Consider the following 15,577-nt stretch of genomic DNA (forward strand, 5'->3'; position numbering starts at 1 on the left):
CGTGTTGTTGTCTTTAGTCTGCTTGTGTACGTGCAGCTGAATGGTTTTGAGCCTGAAACTGGCCCTTCCTGATGAGCGCAATGCAGGGGTGGGGTGCGCCGAGATTGTTTCTACCTGGCTCGTAAACATGCAACCTGGAAACAGCTTTGCTGATAGGAGAGATTACGGTTAACTGATCTGCTTTTACCTTCTCATCACCTCTTGCAGACTCCTTAGCCCATTGCAATCCAAAAAGTTGTACATGCGGGAACTTTCTCCAGTAGGTCCAAGAGCCGCTTAACATTTGGCAGTGGAGCTGGGGAAGGCTGCAAGGTAACAACTTCTGAGGCAGCTGAACTTTTCCTTAGAGAGAGACCCAGAAAAGTAGATCTGCTCATAGGTATGTCCCTGCACGGTTGTATTTAATCTTCTTTCATAGTAGCATAAAACAGACTGCAGAAAAGTACCCTTGATGCGCCGTGAACATTCAGAGTTAGTGCACAATCGTATTGCACCTAAATTAGTATGTCTTTCTTTTTGGTAAAATGAGTGGATGTTAACCTAAATATGTTTTGAATACATACATCAGAAACAAATTAATTCAATTGCAGTTACATTTTTTTACAATGCCAAATTGTTTGCTTTTTCCATTTTCTTCTTCTGTAGTTTGTGTTTGTACAGTCCTCTTCTGAAAGAGAAAAATTGCTCAAATTTACTTATAATTGCATTTGTTTATGAGTGGTGTGTTCCAGAGAATATGACCTGGACTTGTGATCCAAATATTGATTGACTTTGCATGGTTTTGCTCAAATAAACGATTGTCTAGTATCAGTAAGTGGTTGGTATTTTGTTTGTTTTTGTTTGGTTTTGTTTTGTTTGTTTTTATTTTCAAAAGGGCAAGATATGAAATAAATGACTATCCCATTTTGGATTGGTTTGACAAAGAACTTCTTATTCCCTCAATATTCTTTGATTTGTGAATCCACCAATATTTCTTTTGGAGGTATAGCAGATGCAAGTCTCCTGATGCACTGCCTTTTTTCAGGCTGTAGCTGGAGGCACCGATGATATTTAAAAGAAAAGCCTCCAAATAGATCATTTCTGCCTTGTCACAAGAGTTGTAAAGTCGTTCCCTAAGCTGGGTTCCAGCTGAAAAATAACTTTCTGCTGATTTGTTTTTTCAATTGAATCCATTCTATAGTTTGTTTTCTGCCTGTCAGTATAAAAACGTGCATTGCCATTGTACTGGCAGATAGCATGAAGACAAAGAAATGTCTGGGGAGGGAGAGGGAAGTGAACGCAATTTGCTTTTTGTTTGTGTTTTCTGGCAGCAGTGCTGTCTTAAATACACATCAGCTGTAGTCTTGATTACCCTTGGGAATCCTGTAGAAATAATCCAGAGAATCCCTCAAGGTTGAAAATCTGATTAAAATTATTGTTTTAACTGCATTCTTTAAATAAATATTTTACTTGTATAACAAATAGCTGAACTGGCATAGTTGTGCAAGTAATGCTAAGGCCAGGGTCAGTAGATAGGAAGGTCAGTTCCTTAAAATATTTTAAAACTTTGTAGATATTTGACGTATGACAGTATTGAAAGGAGAACTGTTCAAACCGTTGCAGATTTAACGGCTGCCTGGTGTAGTGAATGAGGGTTGAAAGAGAAAAAAGATGTATGTGACAACTCCAGAGTGTGTTCTTGAAACAGAATTTGGTTAGCCTCCAATCATTTTATGGTTCTTGTACCAATAAATTCCTGAAGGATAGATTAATGGCTTTGATATGCTGTTGTTGTTTCTGTTAACTGTTTCATCAAAATACTTCTGAAAACATACACTGACTGGTTAGTCGCTTTCAGGAGCAAAATCTGTGCAAAACCAGTTGTAGGAGGAAGCGGTTGTGGTGTTGTAAGGATATTTCCCCCCTCGTGCTTTTGAAAGATTTCTGCTAGTTGGCAGCTTGAATGCTGGTGGTGCTGCCTAGAAGAAGTGCTCGTGGAGTGTACGATCCACGTACTGAGGAGGGGGGCTCAGATTTTGTTCTGGTTTCATGAACCTTTGGTGGTGAACCGAGAACAAACCTCGTTAACTTGATTTCAAATGATGCCTCTGAAGCTGGAGTCATGGCTCAGTGCCCCTCTGTTAGAGACTTTCAGTTGAATACATTTTCTGGCTTTTCGCAAATATAGTTTCTCAATCAACAGCTGTGTGCAAAAACCTGAAGAAAACAGGAAAAAACCTCTGCTTTTGTACAAACATTGCTTTTGGCCTCTGCTTTCCGTTCTGAGCTGATGTGACACTTCTTTCTGCAAGAGCTTGATCTGTCCCATGCACTGCAAGCAGCTCAGTGAGTCGAATAAAACCAGACAAAACTGTCTGCAAACTACATATGGTAAAGAAAATGGTTCTGAATTTACAAGTTAAAAATATTAAGGTGGCTGTTACTCAACACTAGATTGAATTTTGTACCTAGTTTCAACTATTTGTTTCAAAGGTTTCCATGCAGTTAATAAATTATTACAGGTTTATAATTTAATTAATAACAATCTGCTTGTACCAGTCAAGGTACATACCCTTATGACAGTAACATATAAAATTCCCAGAAAAAAAAAAAAAAGAAAAAGATATATTTTCAGTAAGCCTTTGAACAGCCAGAACTGATTTATCCTTCTTTTCCTGTGTCCCTAAGCATCTCCCTTTAGGGTAGGGGTGTGGGAGAAGGAGAAGCAGGTATTTCTCCATCTGCTGGCCATAGGTGCAGGATTCTGCTAGCCAGCGTGGTACCCCTTCCTGTCCTCCTGCAGTAGAATTTTTTATTAAAGTTGGGAAATAAATCCAACAAATTGCAGATGATACATCTGTTACCTTAATTATGTATGGAACTTAAGACCTGTTACAGCTTTTAGTATCTTTAGAAATGTGATCTTTCCAAAATCTGTTTTTTTTTTTTTTCCTTAGAATTTGATAGCTAGGGTTTAATGTTTGACACTAGTGCTAGATTTTCCTCCTGGGGAGTAAATTTACTCACATACTTGAGCAGTACTTATTTCCTGGAAACAAACACAGGTGATTTTTATGTGATGTTGCCTGACTTGCTTTCAGTAATGCTGAATTAATACTGCTGAATTAATACTGCTCTCTGCAGTATTTACGCAATACGTCTGGTTTTAAGTCTCACAATAGTTGCTCGCCACTGTGCATTGCACATCCGTGGCATTTCTTTTCTGGTAGAAACATGCCGTGCCTGCTCAGATTTGTTTGAAAACATTTGATGGGTTCATTTTGCACTTGTTACTCTGCCCTGCGTGTCGGCTGTCCCTGCAATGCCAGCCGTGTTGCCTGCCCCACTGATCTGACCGGTGTAGTCGGGGCTTGAGGAGGATCTAGATGAAGAGGGTATGGTTTGGTGAGTCAACACAGAGCAGGTCAGCTGCTAAGTATGGATCCAAAGGTTTTGCTTGTGCAGATCTAAAATATTAAACCAGTTCAGTACTAAATCTGTTCGCTTACCTGCAAAATCTCATCTATTGGAGGTTTTGTTATTTTCTTTGTTACTGTAGTGTGCAAAATAAAGCCACTAGCAGTTTGGACTATATATATATTTATTTTTTTTTCTGCAGGTTACAGTTTAATGTAAGGTTTCTAAGGATTTAAAAGCTTCCTTGGTGCAGGTTGAGAACAGGGCAGTTAAGCTCACTGAGCCTGATGAGCACTTTTGTTCTGGGAGGAAACTTCTCCAGCGGATACAAGGCAACTTTTCCTCTGGTGTCCGTTGTTATCTTTAGATGCCTGCCTACACTTTCCTTTCAAAAAACAAATCGAAATTTGTGTGTAATTTCTTGGAAGTTAGTTGTTGCAGCCTTTGTTTCAGTGTAAATTTGCATATGCACTACCAGACGAGAAACGCGTTGATTTAATGTAACTGAGACTCTAAACACCTAAGAAGTAGGATGCTTCTTGGAAGTGTTTGCTTCTACTTGCTGTTTGGTGGTAGCTGAGGTTTTGGTTCCTGCTGTATGACTGCATTCACAAAAGTCAAAGCTTTAGGTACAGCAGCTGCCTGTGTTTGGTTTTAATATCAGTGCGAATTTAATTTATTTTAAGAGGAATTGAGATCTCAAGCAATTTCGGGGTGTTGCCGTTGTTCCCTGTAGATCATGCCTGACCCAGAATGGTTGGAGGGGTCAAAGAAGCTGCAGCTCTTCTGGAAGCACTGACAGCTCCAGATGTTGGTGCTGCTGGGTGTTACTGCTGTCCCTGTGCTTGAGGAGGCCCTCCTGAGAGCGGGGAGCTACAGGAACAGCATGTTAGGTTTTTAATTCGTCAGGTTTTATTTCGGCTTGAAAAACAAGGGTTGCCTTTGCATTTGGTGAGAACAATAGCTGTTACGGAAAGTTGTCCTGCAGATGTAGTTAAACTGCAAAACTCGGTGTTTATAAATAGAGCTTGTTCCATGTTCCTCCTCCCTAAAGGGAATTAAATGACACAAATGGTTTTGCTCATCAGTGTGCTTACGTTAGAGATTCCCTTGGCAGCGCCGTGTGAGTGAAGAAGGTACCGCTGCGAGTCCTGTGTGCCTCTGCACAGCAGAACTTGGGCCCGAGAGGTGTTGGAGGCAGACAGCAGCTGGGTTTTATGCTGAAATGTCAGACTTCCCAGGCAGCTCAGAAACTCAAAGGAAATAACTCCAAAAAAAGAAGGGCGGAAGTTGGGATTTTCATTTGGTTTGGGGTTTGTTTGTTTTTAAAATAAACCCAGACATTATTTTCATTTCTCTAAGAAGTTGTATGTTACCTGAAATGGCATACATTAGATCAGTTCTGTACTTGATCAAACTTCATTGTGTGGACGTAAAAAAGAAACCAATAAGGGCCAGATTTTTTGGCAGATACGTACATTTCTCCTGCAGTAATACTGTATATCTTTGTTCATTTTTATGAATTTTTATTTGAGCCTCAGGTGAGATTTATCTCTTGTTGCTCCCTGCTTGTAACCTATTCAAGTCTGTTTTCACCGAAATCAGTACAGTGTGTATGGGAATTTTATTGAAAATGTCATTTTGCCTAGTTTTAAAACTGATCACTGAAGAAAGATAGCTGCATGTTGAGACTTCATATATAAAAAGAAAGGAGAATGTGACTTTTTAGTAGCTATTCCCACATGTCTTTCAGCTGTCTGAGATTTTGTTCCCTGAAATGGAACCATTCCTCAAAACAGTTACGGGATTATTGTAATCCCCCTTAATTATTCAAGAATATTTGACCAAGTATAAGACATACTATATCCATGCCTGATCTTTTCCCCTTCAACCAAAGGGTAAAAACTTAAAGCATTAAGGGCAAGCTGTCCAAATTTTACGTTTTATAAAAACTTACTTGTGGGTGGGGGCAAATCTAAAATGTCAAATGAGCCATGTTTTCCAGTACTGGAAAGATTGGCTCAGTTCTGCTGCGAGGATGCAGCTCGATTTGTGAGGACAGCTGCGTGCTTTCGTTCGGATACTAGAATGGCAGGTCCTCGTGCCACTCAGGTAGAAGGAATTAGATTTGCCATTTCATTGTAATTGTGTTAACCAATTAAAGGTCTGTCCAAAGATGAGGAAATTATATAGGACCACACGCTGAACCCGTGATTTATCCTGTAAATCTTTTTTCAGACTAAGAACATTAAGCATTAAAAAGTTTAAACTCAATTTCTACTCCATTAAAATGTGATGTATGAGGAAAAGAAAGGCTATTATAGGATCTTTTGTGGACAAGCCCAGAGGCTTGGTGCCCAGCCTGCGCTCTGCAGGCTCCTTTACCTCTTTCCTTCTCCTCAGGAGTTGCAGCTGCAGCCCGGGTACTGTTTTTTTTTTTTTTTTTTTCCTGCTGAGATCATGCCAGTATTTCTGATGGAAACCACCAGAGGGAGCAGTAAGCTCTCAGTAGCCTTCTCCCATTTTAGGAGCTCACTCATGGCAAGGAATAGAAAAAATCTGTGTGTAGGTGTACTCTAGTGAGGTGCGTCCCAAGTATATACAAGCTCTGACAGAAAATTATTGGAGTAGCTTTGTTTGTAGATACTCCTCTGGTCTTGTGCTTTAAAAAAATAAAAAATAAATCTTCCCTACAGAAGTTTACATGCAGGAAATCTAAAAAGAACTCATACGTCTGTAGAATACCTTACGGAGGCCCTGCTAGTCCTTACACCCATTGCATTTTGATCAGCTAACCCAAATCAAAACAAGGAGAGTGATACTGATGGTTTCTAACATTCAGAAGATTCTTTGGTAAATCAGAGACTGAATTGAGGGAGTGAGCAGCAAAAAGTTCACTTCATTTGAAGCAAAATTTCGCTTCATTTGAAGCTCTGGCTGCCGTGTTTTTAAATTACCTCTAGTGAACGGGCCTTGCCATGAGTGCCTCAAGCTTTCTGTGGGAGAAGTAACTATCGTCTGTAGCTCTGATGGAGCTCTATCTCTCAAATGTGTGGCAGATGAAGAATAACTTATTGCTGTTAATGCTGATAGTTCTGCCGCCTGTATTTTCCCACTGTTATTAATAAGATTTCACTGTCTAATGGCTCCAGTGAAAATAGGGCTGGACATAATCACAGCAATATATTGTGCACATGGAAGTATTAAGATCCTGTTGGAGAGAAGAGGATGTTTCAGAGGTGACAGGTAGAGAACCTGTTCGTGCCACCACGGCGTTACCTATGTTTTCATGACCTGAACAAATGTAGTTTGTATCTGGGTGGTGACAGAGAAGGGGTTGTATTAGACTAAGGACTTTGTAGCTAAGGCTACGATGGCATAAAAGTTATCATTAAAAATAATAATGAGGGGGAGGTAATTGAAAACCAGAAGATGTTTTGCATCTATCAGAAAACAAAATATTTAGGATTCCTCCGGATGTTTTCTTTCCTTTTTATTTATCTCAACAGGTTTGTGTGTGTGCTACTTGGGCTTGCCAGTAGTGCCCAGTAACGCGGCATTGGCAGACAGGTGCTGACAAAATCTACCCTAGCCAGTGCTGGGAATAGCTGAAAGATTAAGATCACAGTTTTGAGCTAGCAGTGAGTGGGATGTTTAGAATTAGCTAGTCGGTGTTTCAAACAGAGCTACTAAAGAAGATATTGAGTAATTTAGCTGCGAGGTGGGCTAGGCTACAGGTTTAGGCACTGGTTCTGGACAGAGGAATCCTGGTTTCTGGTCTGCAATCTTATCACTTGAATGGCTGTAGACATGACTTTTCTAACTCTTGGAATAAAAACAGGAAATAGAAACTTGTCTGAACATGACATTTATGTGTGTATAAAGGGGAATGACTATGGGGAACTTTCTGACAGAAACATTTTGTTATATGGGCTCTTTCTTGAGAGTAGGAGAGACAGGAGGAAGATGTAAATCAGTACTCTGCCAATTTTTAATATTCCTTAATCAGTGTCTTTCTTCATATCTTCTTTCTGTAAAGGTGCAGACTGCATCTTCTAAGTAGTTCTCCAACATACCTCTGAAATTTTTTTGCAGCATGATATCGTATTCTTATTTTTTGGAAGGATTACTTTGTCACACCATGCTGTTGTCCTCTCTTTCGTGTCAGAACTAACCTAGTTTGAAACAGAGATTGTTCTATCAGTCAATAAAACATTATACCAACGTGCTTTATTCTTAATTGCCTTGAATAACTTTCTCCTTGCACTTCTTACTGTATTTGTTAATCCAGCGATGTGTTTTTTTGCTTTTTCAGTCAAAAGACAAGATGATGAGAGGGTCACGCCGAGGATGTGTTAGACTCAGGGTAAGTATTATTTTCTTTGGTACTTACTGACTTATTGCGGATAATATGGCCTACTGGAGAGAACTGCAAGGAGACTGTTGAGGTTTAGGTGCTATTCCTGACTCTGCGAAATACTGAAATAGTGAAAGTATTTAAAGATGGAAAACATTAGAGGTCAAATGACATGCTGGGCTAATTGCATTCTGTTATTTTATATATTATATAAAAACATTATGCATTTTAAACACTGTCTGAAAAAGCATCATAGGACAGAGTACGATGGGTTGGCAGTAAAATGCTGCAGAAAAGGTGCTGTTCGCAGTTCTCATTTCTTTGTGTGTTTGGATATGTATGTATATAGATACGTTCTGTATCTACAGAAGTTGTTGCAAAACTGCATTCCTTCTGTCCTGGTTTGCTTTTATTCTGTTCCTGAGCCCTCCGTTCTGCTAGTTTGGACACTCTAATCCTGCTGCTTGCCTGTGCTTTGTTCAGGGTACTGTAGTGCTGTGTAGTAATGTCACACAGCACGTGGTCTTTACAGAAGCAAAACAAAAGAGGAGTGGAAAGGGAAGGAAGAAGGGTTTTGAAATATCAGCTGAGGGAGGTTACACGCTGGGGAAACAGAAGCAGGAAGACACAGCATGGGAAAGCTGAGTGTTACCCGTCCTGGCTTGGGACGTTCAGCTGCGAATGCTGCTCTTGTAGCTTGAAGTGACGGTACTGCAGAGAGCCAGGAATTCTGTAATGGCTTTGCACATGCTCAGTTTCTACTTTGTGATCATGCACTTACCAAAAAATTTTATTGCACAAGTCCTTTTGCTGTGTTTTTTCCCATTTCTCATAGAGTCTCTGGCTCCAATATGCAGTGGTCTTGTGAGATGCTGATGTAAATAGGGGGAATGAGTTAGGAGGGTAATGGGCATGAATGAGAGCATTTTGAGTCTTGAAGTAAGAAATTGCAGAGAAGGGGATCTGTCACACAATCTGATTGTCACAATCTGATGAGTATTGCAGGAGAACTCTGCCCCTCTTTCTTCCAGTTATTTCTTTGTTCAGTTGTTAACCACTTTCTGGTCTTTCTGGGGGCCTAACAAAGGGGTCTCAACAAACTTTTGAGATTCATACAGAGAATCCCCATTCATCTGGATTCCAGATGACTTTACTACACTTTAGCCTTTTTAGGGTACTGGTATCATAATACATAACTTCTTAAAGGGTAATGTAAACTCAAACCACTGTCTACAACATTACGTTCCCAAAGATTCGTGGGTGTTTTTTGCATTGTGTAGAAAAATGTAGTCTGAAAAAGCATGCCTGATTTAATTGTGTTGTGAGCTTGTAAACGTGGAGGTTGGCCTCAGCCTGTCAGTTTAGGAAATATTACAAGTGAACAATCTGTTCAACATTGCATTATTCATTTTTATATGCATTTAAGATTAAACAATCCCTTTCTCTTTCCCCATCTGCCACTCTCCCACAGCAGATTACTCTTAGGTGTTTTGCTGAGGTTTGCTGACTCCTCTATCTGAATGTGTGTGGGGGTTTATTTTGTGAAGGAGGAAGGGGTCGTTGTCTTTCTGCTTTTGTAAAACAGCTCTTCTGACAGATGACAATGATACCAATAGCTGAACAGATGGGCTTCTGCAATCTGAAATTTTATCAGAGGTTTTCTGTTGAGAGCAATTGTTGATTTGTAACTCTAGGTGTGAACATAAACAAGCATGTAATTTAAGCAATTTGCCTAAAATACCTTCCTTTTTCTTGAATGGATTTTTAAAAGCTCGTTCCTTGCCTTTTTGTGTTTTATACTCATGTTTCGTAGGCCATGAAGTTTCATCTTCAAATTCTCTCTTTTGTTTACTGTCAAGGTGTATTTAGGAAGGTGTGCTTGTAGAGGAATCTATCATTTGTACTACGCTTAGGTTCTGCCTAAGCTTTCTGTAATAAACACTTCAAGTTTCATGTGCTAGTTTTTCTTTCACTTGACAATACGTATTCTCTGTATAACAAAAGAAGCATCCTCTCTGCTTATGCTCACTCTTAGCGTTAGTGCTGCAATCAGAGCTTATGCACTTTGTGCGGCGTTGTGCTGAGGCATCAGAGAGCGGTGCGCGCTTCTTGCTCCTCAGTTTCCTTCCACCACTTGGGATGGAGGCAGGACTCAGCTGTCCCAGTCTGGCCTTCTTAGCCTTGCATTAGTTTTGCCTACATTATCTGGGAAAGAATACCACGTTCTTGGTGTGTGACTTACAGTTTTTTGACACAGCAGGTGTAAAGGAACCAGACCATGATTTGGTACGATTTGTGGTGATCTTCTGACTTCCTGCTAAGTGAACGCCAGACATTTTTTGTCTGAGGTCTACTGAGGAAAAAAAAGCAACATTCTAGCAAAATGAATTTGGCCAGAAATGTCATGTAACTGGTAGACTGCGTGATTACCAGAACGTAATGGCTGGTCATCTGGTTGTTGTAATGTCCTGGTACTAAAAATACTCAGAATGGCCATGGACAGGTGTACTTCTTGGGCGCCTCTTGTATAGAAATCACAGAGCTGTCATTGAAAAGCCTGTAAAAGCCTGAAAGTATGCTTTTGGAGCAGTTACGTGGTACACGTAAGGCATCAGAGGGGAAGAAGCAGTTTGGAGCTATCCCTTCCTGCCGTGTATCCTACGGCATGTGCTTGGTGCTGCTCCCATAGAGGACCTGCTCCTCCCGCGGCCTTGAGGTGCCTGCGACGGGCCCAGCCGCAAATGAGCCAGAAACCTCTGACAGGGGCTGGGAAGGACGTGTGCGATTGATTCACATCTCCCTGCCCCTGGGTCTGTACCAAACCAATTCCTCTGTTTGGGCAGGCCTTGTACATACCTACCCCTACACAGCTGCTGCTGGGCCCCGCTTGGCTAAATGGGGCCAGCACTTGCTGGGGCCGGCGCGCAGGCCCGTCGCTGGCTGTTTACTTGCACTTAAGAGCGGGATTTACCCTTCAAGCACGTGCCTTCCAGTGGTGTCTTTCTGCTTTGTGGGAGGGGGGAAGGATGAAACAGAGCCTGATGCTGTGTCTCCTGGGAAAGGAAAAGAGAAACTGAGTAAATCCTTTGGGGATTTTTGAAGTATTTGGGGTTAAATGTCATAATTTTACTGAGAGGCGGTAGAGGCCTGGAAAGGTTGTGTTTTTTTTTTTTTTTCCAATGTTTTCCTCCCCTGGGTGAAACTGTGCTGTTTGTTATGTACTGGGGGGAAGGGGAAGGAGTGGCAGAAGATGTGGATAGATTTGTAAATAGTTGAGCACAGATGGCCTTTAACTCTATGTAGTCTTTGCATTTCCTCCTAAAAATTCATCACCAATTGGAAGACAAAGCTAGCCGCCTTTGATGCATCCTCTTGGCTTACTGTTGATATTTACTTAGGGGCTGGAAATGAGATCAGGCAGTGTGCTAGTGACATGACATGGTGGGCTGAATTCATTTTGCTGGAATGATTGTTTTTATAGAGAGGCAGATAAAATTAGGTCAAGAGTTTCTTTTTGTCGCATATCAATGAATTGGTATTTTTAGACACGGAAAGTACTTATAAATTATTGCTCCCCACTTTTCTTTAAAATATAAGTTGAAATGTAGTAGAGAATAGTAGAACACTATTTACTATAATGATGCTGTAGCATAAAGCCATCTCCATTACAAAGGTAAAAGATTCATATTACCATCCAGAAAATAATAAAGTTTTCCAAATAATTATTGTTTTGTTTTTTTTTTCTGCAACTAAAAAATTTATTCTATTAAAGAACTGACTTACATCCTGTAATTAAACAGAGGATCTTCCTGCTTTTTACTGTATTCAGTGTGCTTCTAATTTGTCAATGCTTTTTAAATTCCGGTGGTGTAGTGATAGAGTGTATGCTGCTGATGTCACTGCTTGCCTTATCAGGATTTTGTTCTTTGTTTCACAGGGAGCTGTGATTGGTATAGACGATGAGGACGACAGCACCTTCACAATAACTGTTGATCAGAAAACCTTCCATTTTCAGGGTGAGCTGAAAGAAGAGATTGTTTTTTTTTTTTTTTCTTATAATAGATTCCACTTGTATTTGATGGATGATTTTAAATGTTTGGCAACAGAACAGCATGAATGAGCACACTGAGAACATTCTGGATCCAGGGGTGCTGCAGGTTAGGCAGGGATTTGCATCTGCAGTGGATACATATGTGCTAGAAAGAGACTGTAGTTCTGGCAGGATTTGGAGATTTAAAATGTAAAGAATAAATGACTCAAGGGGAAAAAGTAATTGGCTTCTGATTATGGGTTCCGCTTACAAAACATTTCTGATCTTCGTTATCAAGATACAATTATGCATTTCTGTATGAAGAGAATCAAGACTGGTCTGAAGGTTGCAATTTGTATCCAAATAGAACTTAATGCTCAATTATGAGGAGACTAGAGGCAACATTTGGCTTAAAGGTGGAGCTTTGCTTCAAGATTTACCAGCTTGCATTCATTTCATCTACATTTCTGTGTCTTGTCTGCCAGTCACCATTTCTCTGGTATTATCGTTTTATTCACATTTACTAACACCAATGCCATCTGCCACTGCTATGTTTCGTCATTGCATGCTATGGTTCACCGGTAGAAAGGGTAAGGTACTATTATCATTATTATGTACTCCTTAAATTGTTTTATTTGCAGCAGTAGGATAAAATACTGTGATACTATTGTGTAGAGAATTTCTCCTTCCCTAATGTTAAAATCCTAGGGAAGTTGTTAAAATAATTTTTAAGTAACATTTGTTAGTCTTTTTGCTTTTCCTCTAAAATGTAGTAGCTAAATAATTGAATAGAGCTGGAATCTGTAAATATCCAAGAGGCGCATTTGCATGTGAGCAGTCTTATTAATTTTTATCAACTGGAATGATTCTGTAGTCTATTTTGTATTGTACATATTTTTTAAATCAGTGATTTGGAAATGGGAGTTATTGTTAATGCTGGTGTGTTTGTGTGAATATTTCTAACGATAAATACTAATTGTACACCATGTTGTCACTAGCATCTGTATTCCTTGTGCTACAGTTCTGCCTAAATGCTGCTGCTGTACTCTGGCTTTTCACTGCATTAAGCCTTGTAAACATACCTTCGTAATGCTGAGCTGACAGTAATACTTAAATCTACTATTCCAAAGGGTAACAGATAAAATGCAAGCTAATTGCTAATGCAGTAATGGAATGCAGTACTCTGGCAGTCTTTCAGTACAATGAAGCTAAATACTGCTGAATATTTGGGAACTTGAAACAGGTAAATCTAGAAATCTCATCTGTAGTTACTGGGATATACCTTTTGTAACATATCTCTTATGTGCTATGTTCTCTTTTTGTTAGCCAGATGCCTTAAAAGAAGATAGATAGTATTTGGTATGCGTAGTGTTCTGCTCTAAATTATATTGCTAATTTTTGAACACCAGTTTTGTCACACAACCTCTTATGCTTTATAATCTCAATTTGTGTGCATTTTGTATTGGGTCAGGATTCATGTATGCTCCTTTAATATAGAACTAAGATCTTGTACAGTATTTTATGTATTATGCTTTTCCTGTTAGTATGTTATGAGGATGACATTCCTGATACCCAGGAAATTATAATGATGCAAGCACAGTATTAATACATATATCTGTAAAGAGAAAATGTAAAATGATAGGTAAAATATTAGTGCTGGGATATTTCAGTATGAAACAGTCCTAGGGAACTATATTGTAGTTCTTAGGGTCACTGTAAATGTGGGCTGTATGCCTCATGCAGTGTTTGTTCATTACATTAAGTTCACTCAGTACTATACAGGCTTTAATTTATGTGAACTATAGGTGACTATCAGTCATAAATAGGGAATGGATATATATGTAAATACTGCTGTATGTAATCTGAGACTACATAGGGTGTATAGAATAGATTCCCAGAATATGTACGGTATTCCTAACAATTTCTAACATTTTTCTATACGTGATTCAGATATAACTTTTGTTCCGTGAGATAGTCGTAGCTATAAATATATTCACCCTTTATAAAAGAAGACTTGTACAAGAGGAGTGCTTCAGAAACAGCAACTTTAAAAAAAAATATATAGTATCTTCCTTCTCATCACTGTCTTTCATTTTCAAAGACAGACAGGGGTCCAGACAACCTGGAGCCTAGTTGGGAAAATGACAGAACTTTAGAAACACCAAGATCTGCTGACCTGTCTGTGAGTTAGGGTCCCATCTGCAGTGGAACAATTTCTCTTTCAGGCTCCAGAGGAAAAATGTTTTTGCATACTCAGACTTTTAAGTATGGATTGGCAAAGACTTGAATCTTCTTTGTCCTTAGTGAAATTTTGCTGACAAGCGGCGATAGAATTTGAAGAAAATGTAAGAAAAGCTTCATAGGGGGTTAATTGTTTTTAATATCAGTTGCTTGAACTTGCACATCTGTCTAACACTCCAGAGATTTAAATAGTGAGATGAAGGGCAAGTAAGTCATTTAAAGATGCCTGAATAATTTGTCACAGGGATGTTATTTCCATATACGCCTAAGTGAATTTCTGAAGCACTAAACCTCCAGCATCTCCCACTAAGATTTGCCTCTCACTGAATCTTGGGAAATTCAGTCTTCCCAGCGCATAGTTTATATTATGTTGCTGCTTGTGACAACCTCCCTCAATTCTGTTTGCAACAATGCTTCATCGTGGTGTGTCTATATTGTGCCTTAGTAAAAGTTGAGAAGTTCTTTAAAGAAGAAAATACAGGTATTGAATGATGCCCTGCACATAAATCAAATGGTATCTGTATATTTAACATCTGAGTATAAAGAAAGGAAGTGAATTGAATAAAAATGAGCAATAAAACATGCAACATATTTTGGTTTTACCATCAGCTTAATTTGGGCTCTGCCAGGCAGCCCAGCAGATTTGTTTCCTTTATTTTGTTGTTAGTGCAATATTGATACCTGCTCACTCTGGAGGGGGGCAGCGAGGGGCAGAATATCTCCAGAAATATTAAAATATATGTAAAAGTAATGTATTTAATCTCCTGATTGTGTGGTCATACTGCATATCCAGTGTCATGTCTTTATTCAAAGACTTCCGAATGAAGTAGATCTCAAAGCATTCCCTCATGGGTTTGTTCAGATTAGACGTGAAAATCCATACAAGTTGCTGAAGACATTTGGGATGATGTCTAATGCACCTTCCTGTCAGGAAGCTCCTTCTCGGTAATATAGTTTTTTCTGCTGTAATGCAGGTCCCTGTTCTAAAAGTTCCATATCCTTCAAATACTGTTTTTTTGATTTGTTTTTCCTTTTAACATATTCATACTGTCACAGTTATAAGCTCTTCCCATGTGGAAAGCAAGTTCTTCTGTCCTTCATATCACTTAGCTGCTCTTCCTGCTCGCTAGGATGCTCATGACTTGAATTCAAGGGTGGGAACATGATGTTCAGGATAATTTGGCAAGGGAGTTGTTGATATTTGAATTGCTGTCTAACCTGAAACAATAAAGGCTTTTGTTTGTAGGGAAGTACTTCACTATGCATACATTGCTTGCAGAAAGAAAAATTCAGATTTTTAAACTCCCACCTGAAAAATCAGCTCTTTTTTTCTCACAGCACAGTTCCTTGGAAGGCAAGTCAGTCTTGTCTCCACTGCTTTGTGTAATAAAGGATTGAAAGATTGGAGGTGGTCCAGTGCATTGATCTGAGATGATTTTGCTTTAGCTTTTGTCTTTCTTCTATTCCTGCCACAAAAGTATCTGAGAGAGGAAGCACGAATGTTGCAGTGCAGCTTATTTTCTTATTACGGGAGTGCTGTCAGCTGGCAAAGG

At 39.4% G+C, this 15,577-nt stretch overlaps 1 protein-coding gene across 2 annotated transcripts in view; it reads left to right on the top strand.

The window, feature by feature from the left end:
- Nucleotides 1-15,577, top strand: part of OSBPL9 (oxysterol binding protein like 9) — a 62,500-nt gene that overhangs the window by 2,211 nt on the left and 44,712 nt on the right. For both annotated transcript variants that reach the window (XM_083847005.1, XM_083847008.1), the window contains exons 2-3: nucleotides 7,712-7,762; nucleotides 11,691-11,769. In XM_083847005.1, the coding sequence (XP_083703131.1) occupies nucleotides 7,712-7,762; nucleotides 11,691-11,769 (130 nt within the window). The remainder of the gene's footprint in view (nucleotides 1-7,711; nucleotides 7,763-11,690; nucleotides 11,770-15,577) is intronic.

The sequence above is a fragment of the Anser anser genome (genome assembly GCF_964211835.1).
Source record: "Anser anser genome assembly, chromosome: 8".
In the NCBI taxonomy this organism is placed as follows: Eukaryota; Metazoa; Chordata; class Aves; order Anseriformes; family Anatidae; genus Anser; species Anser anser.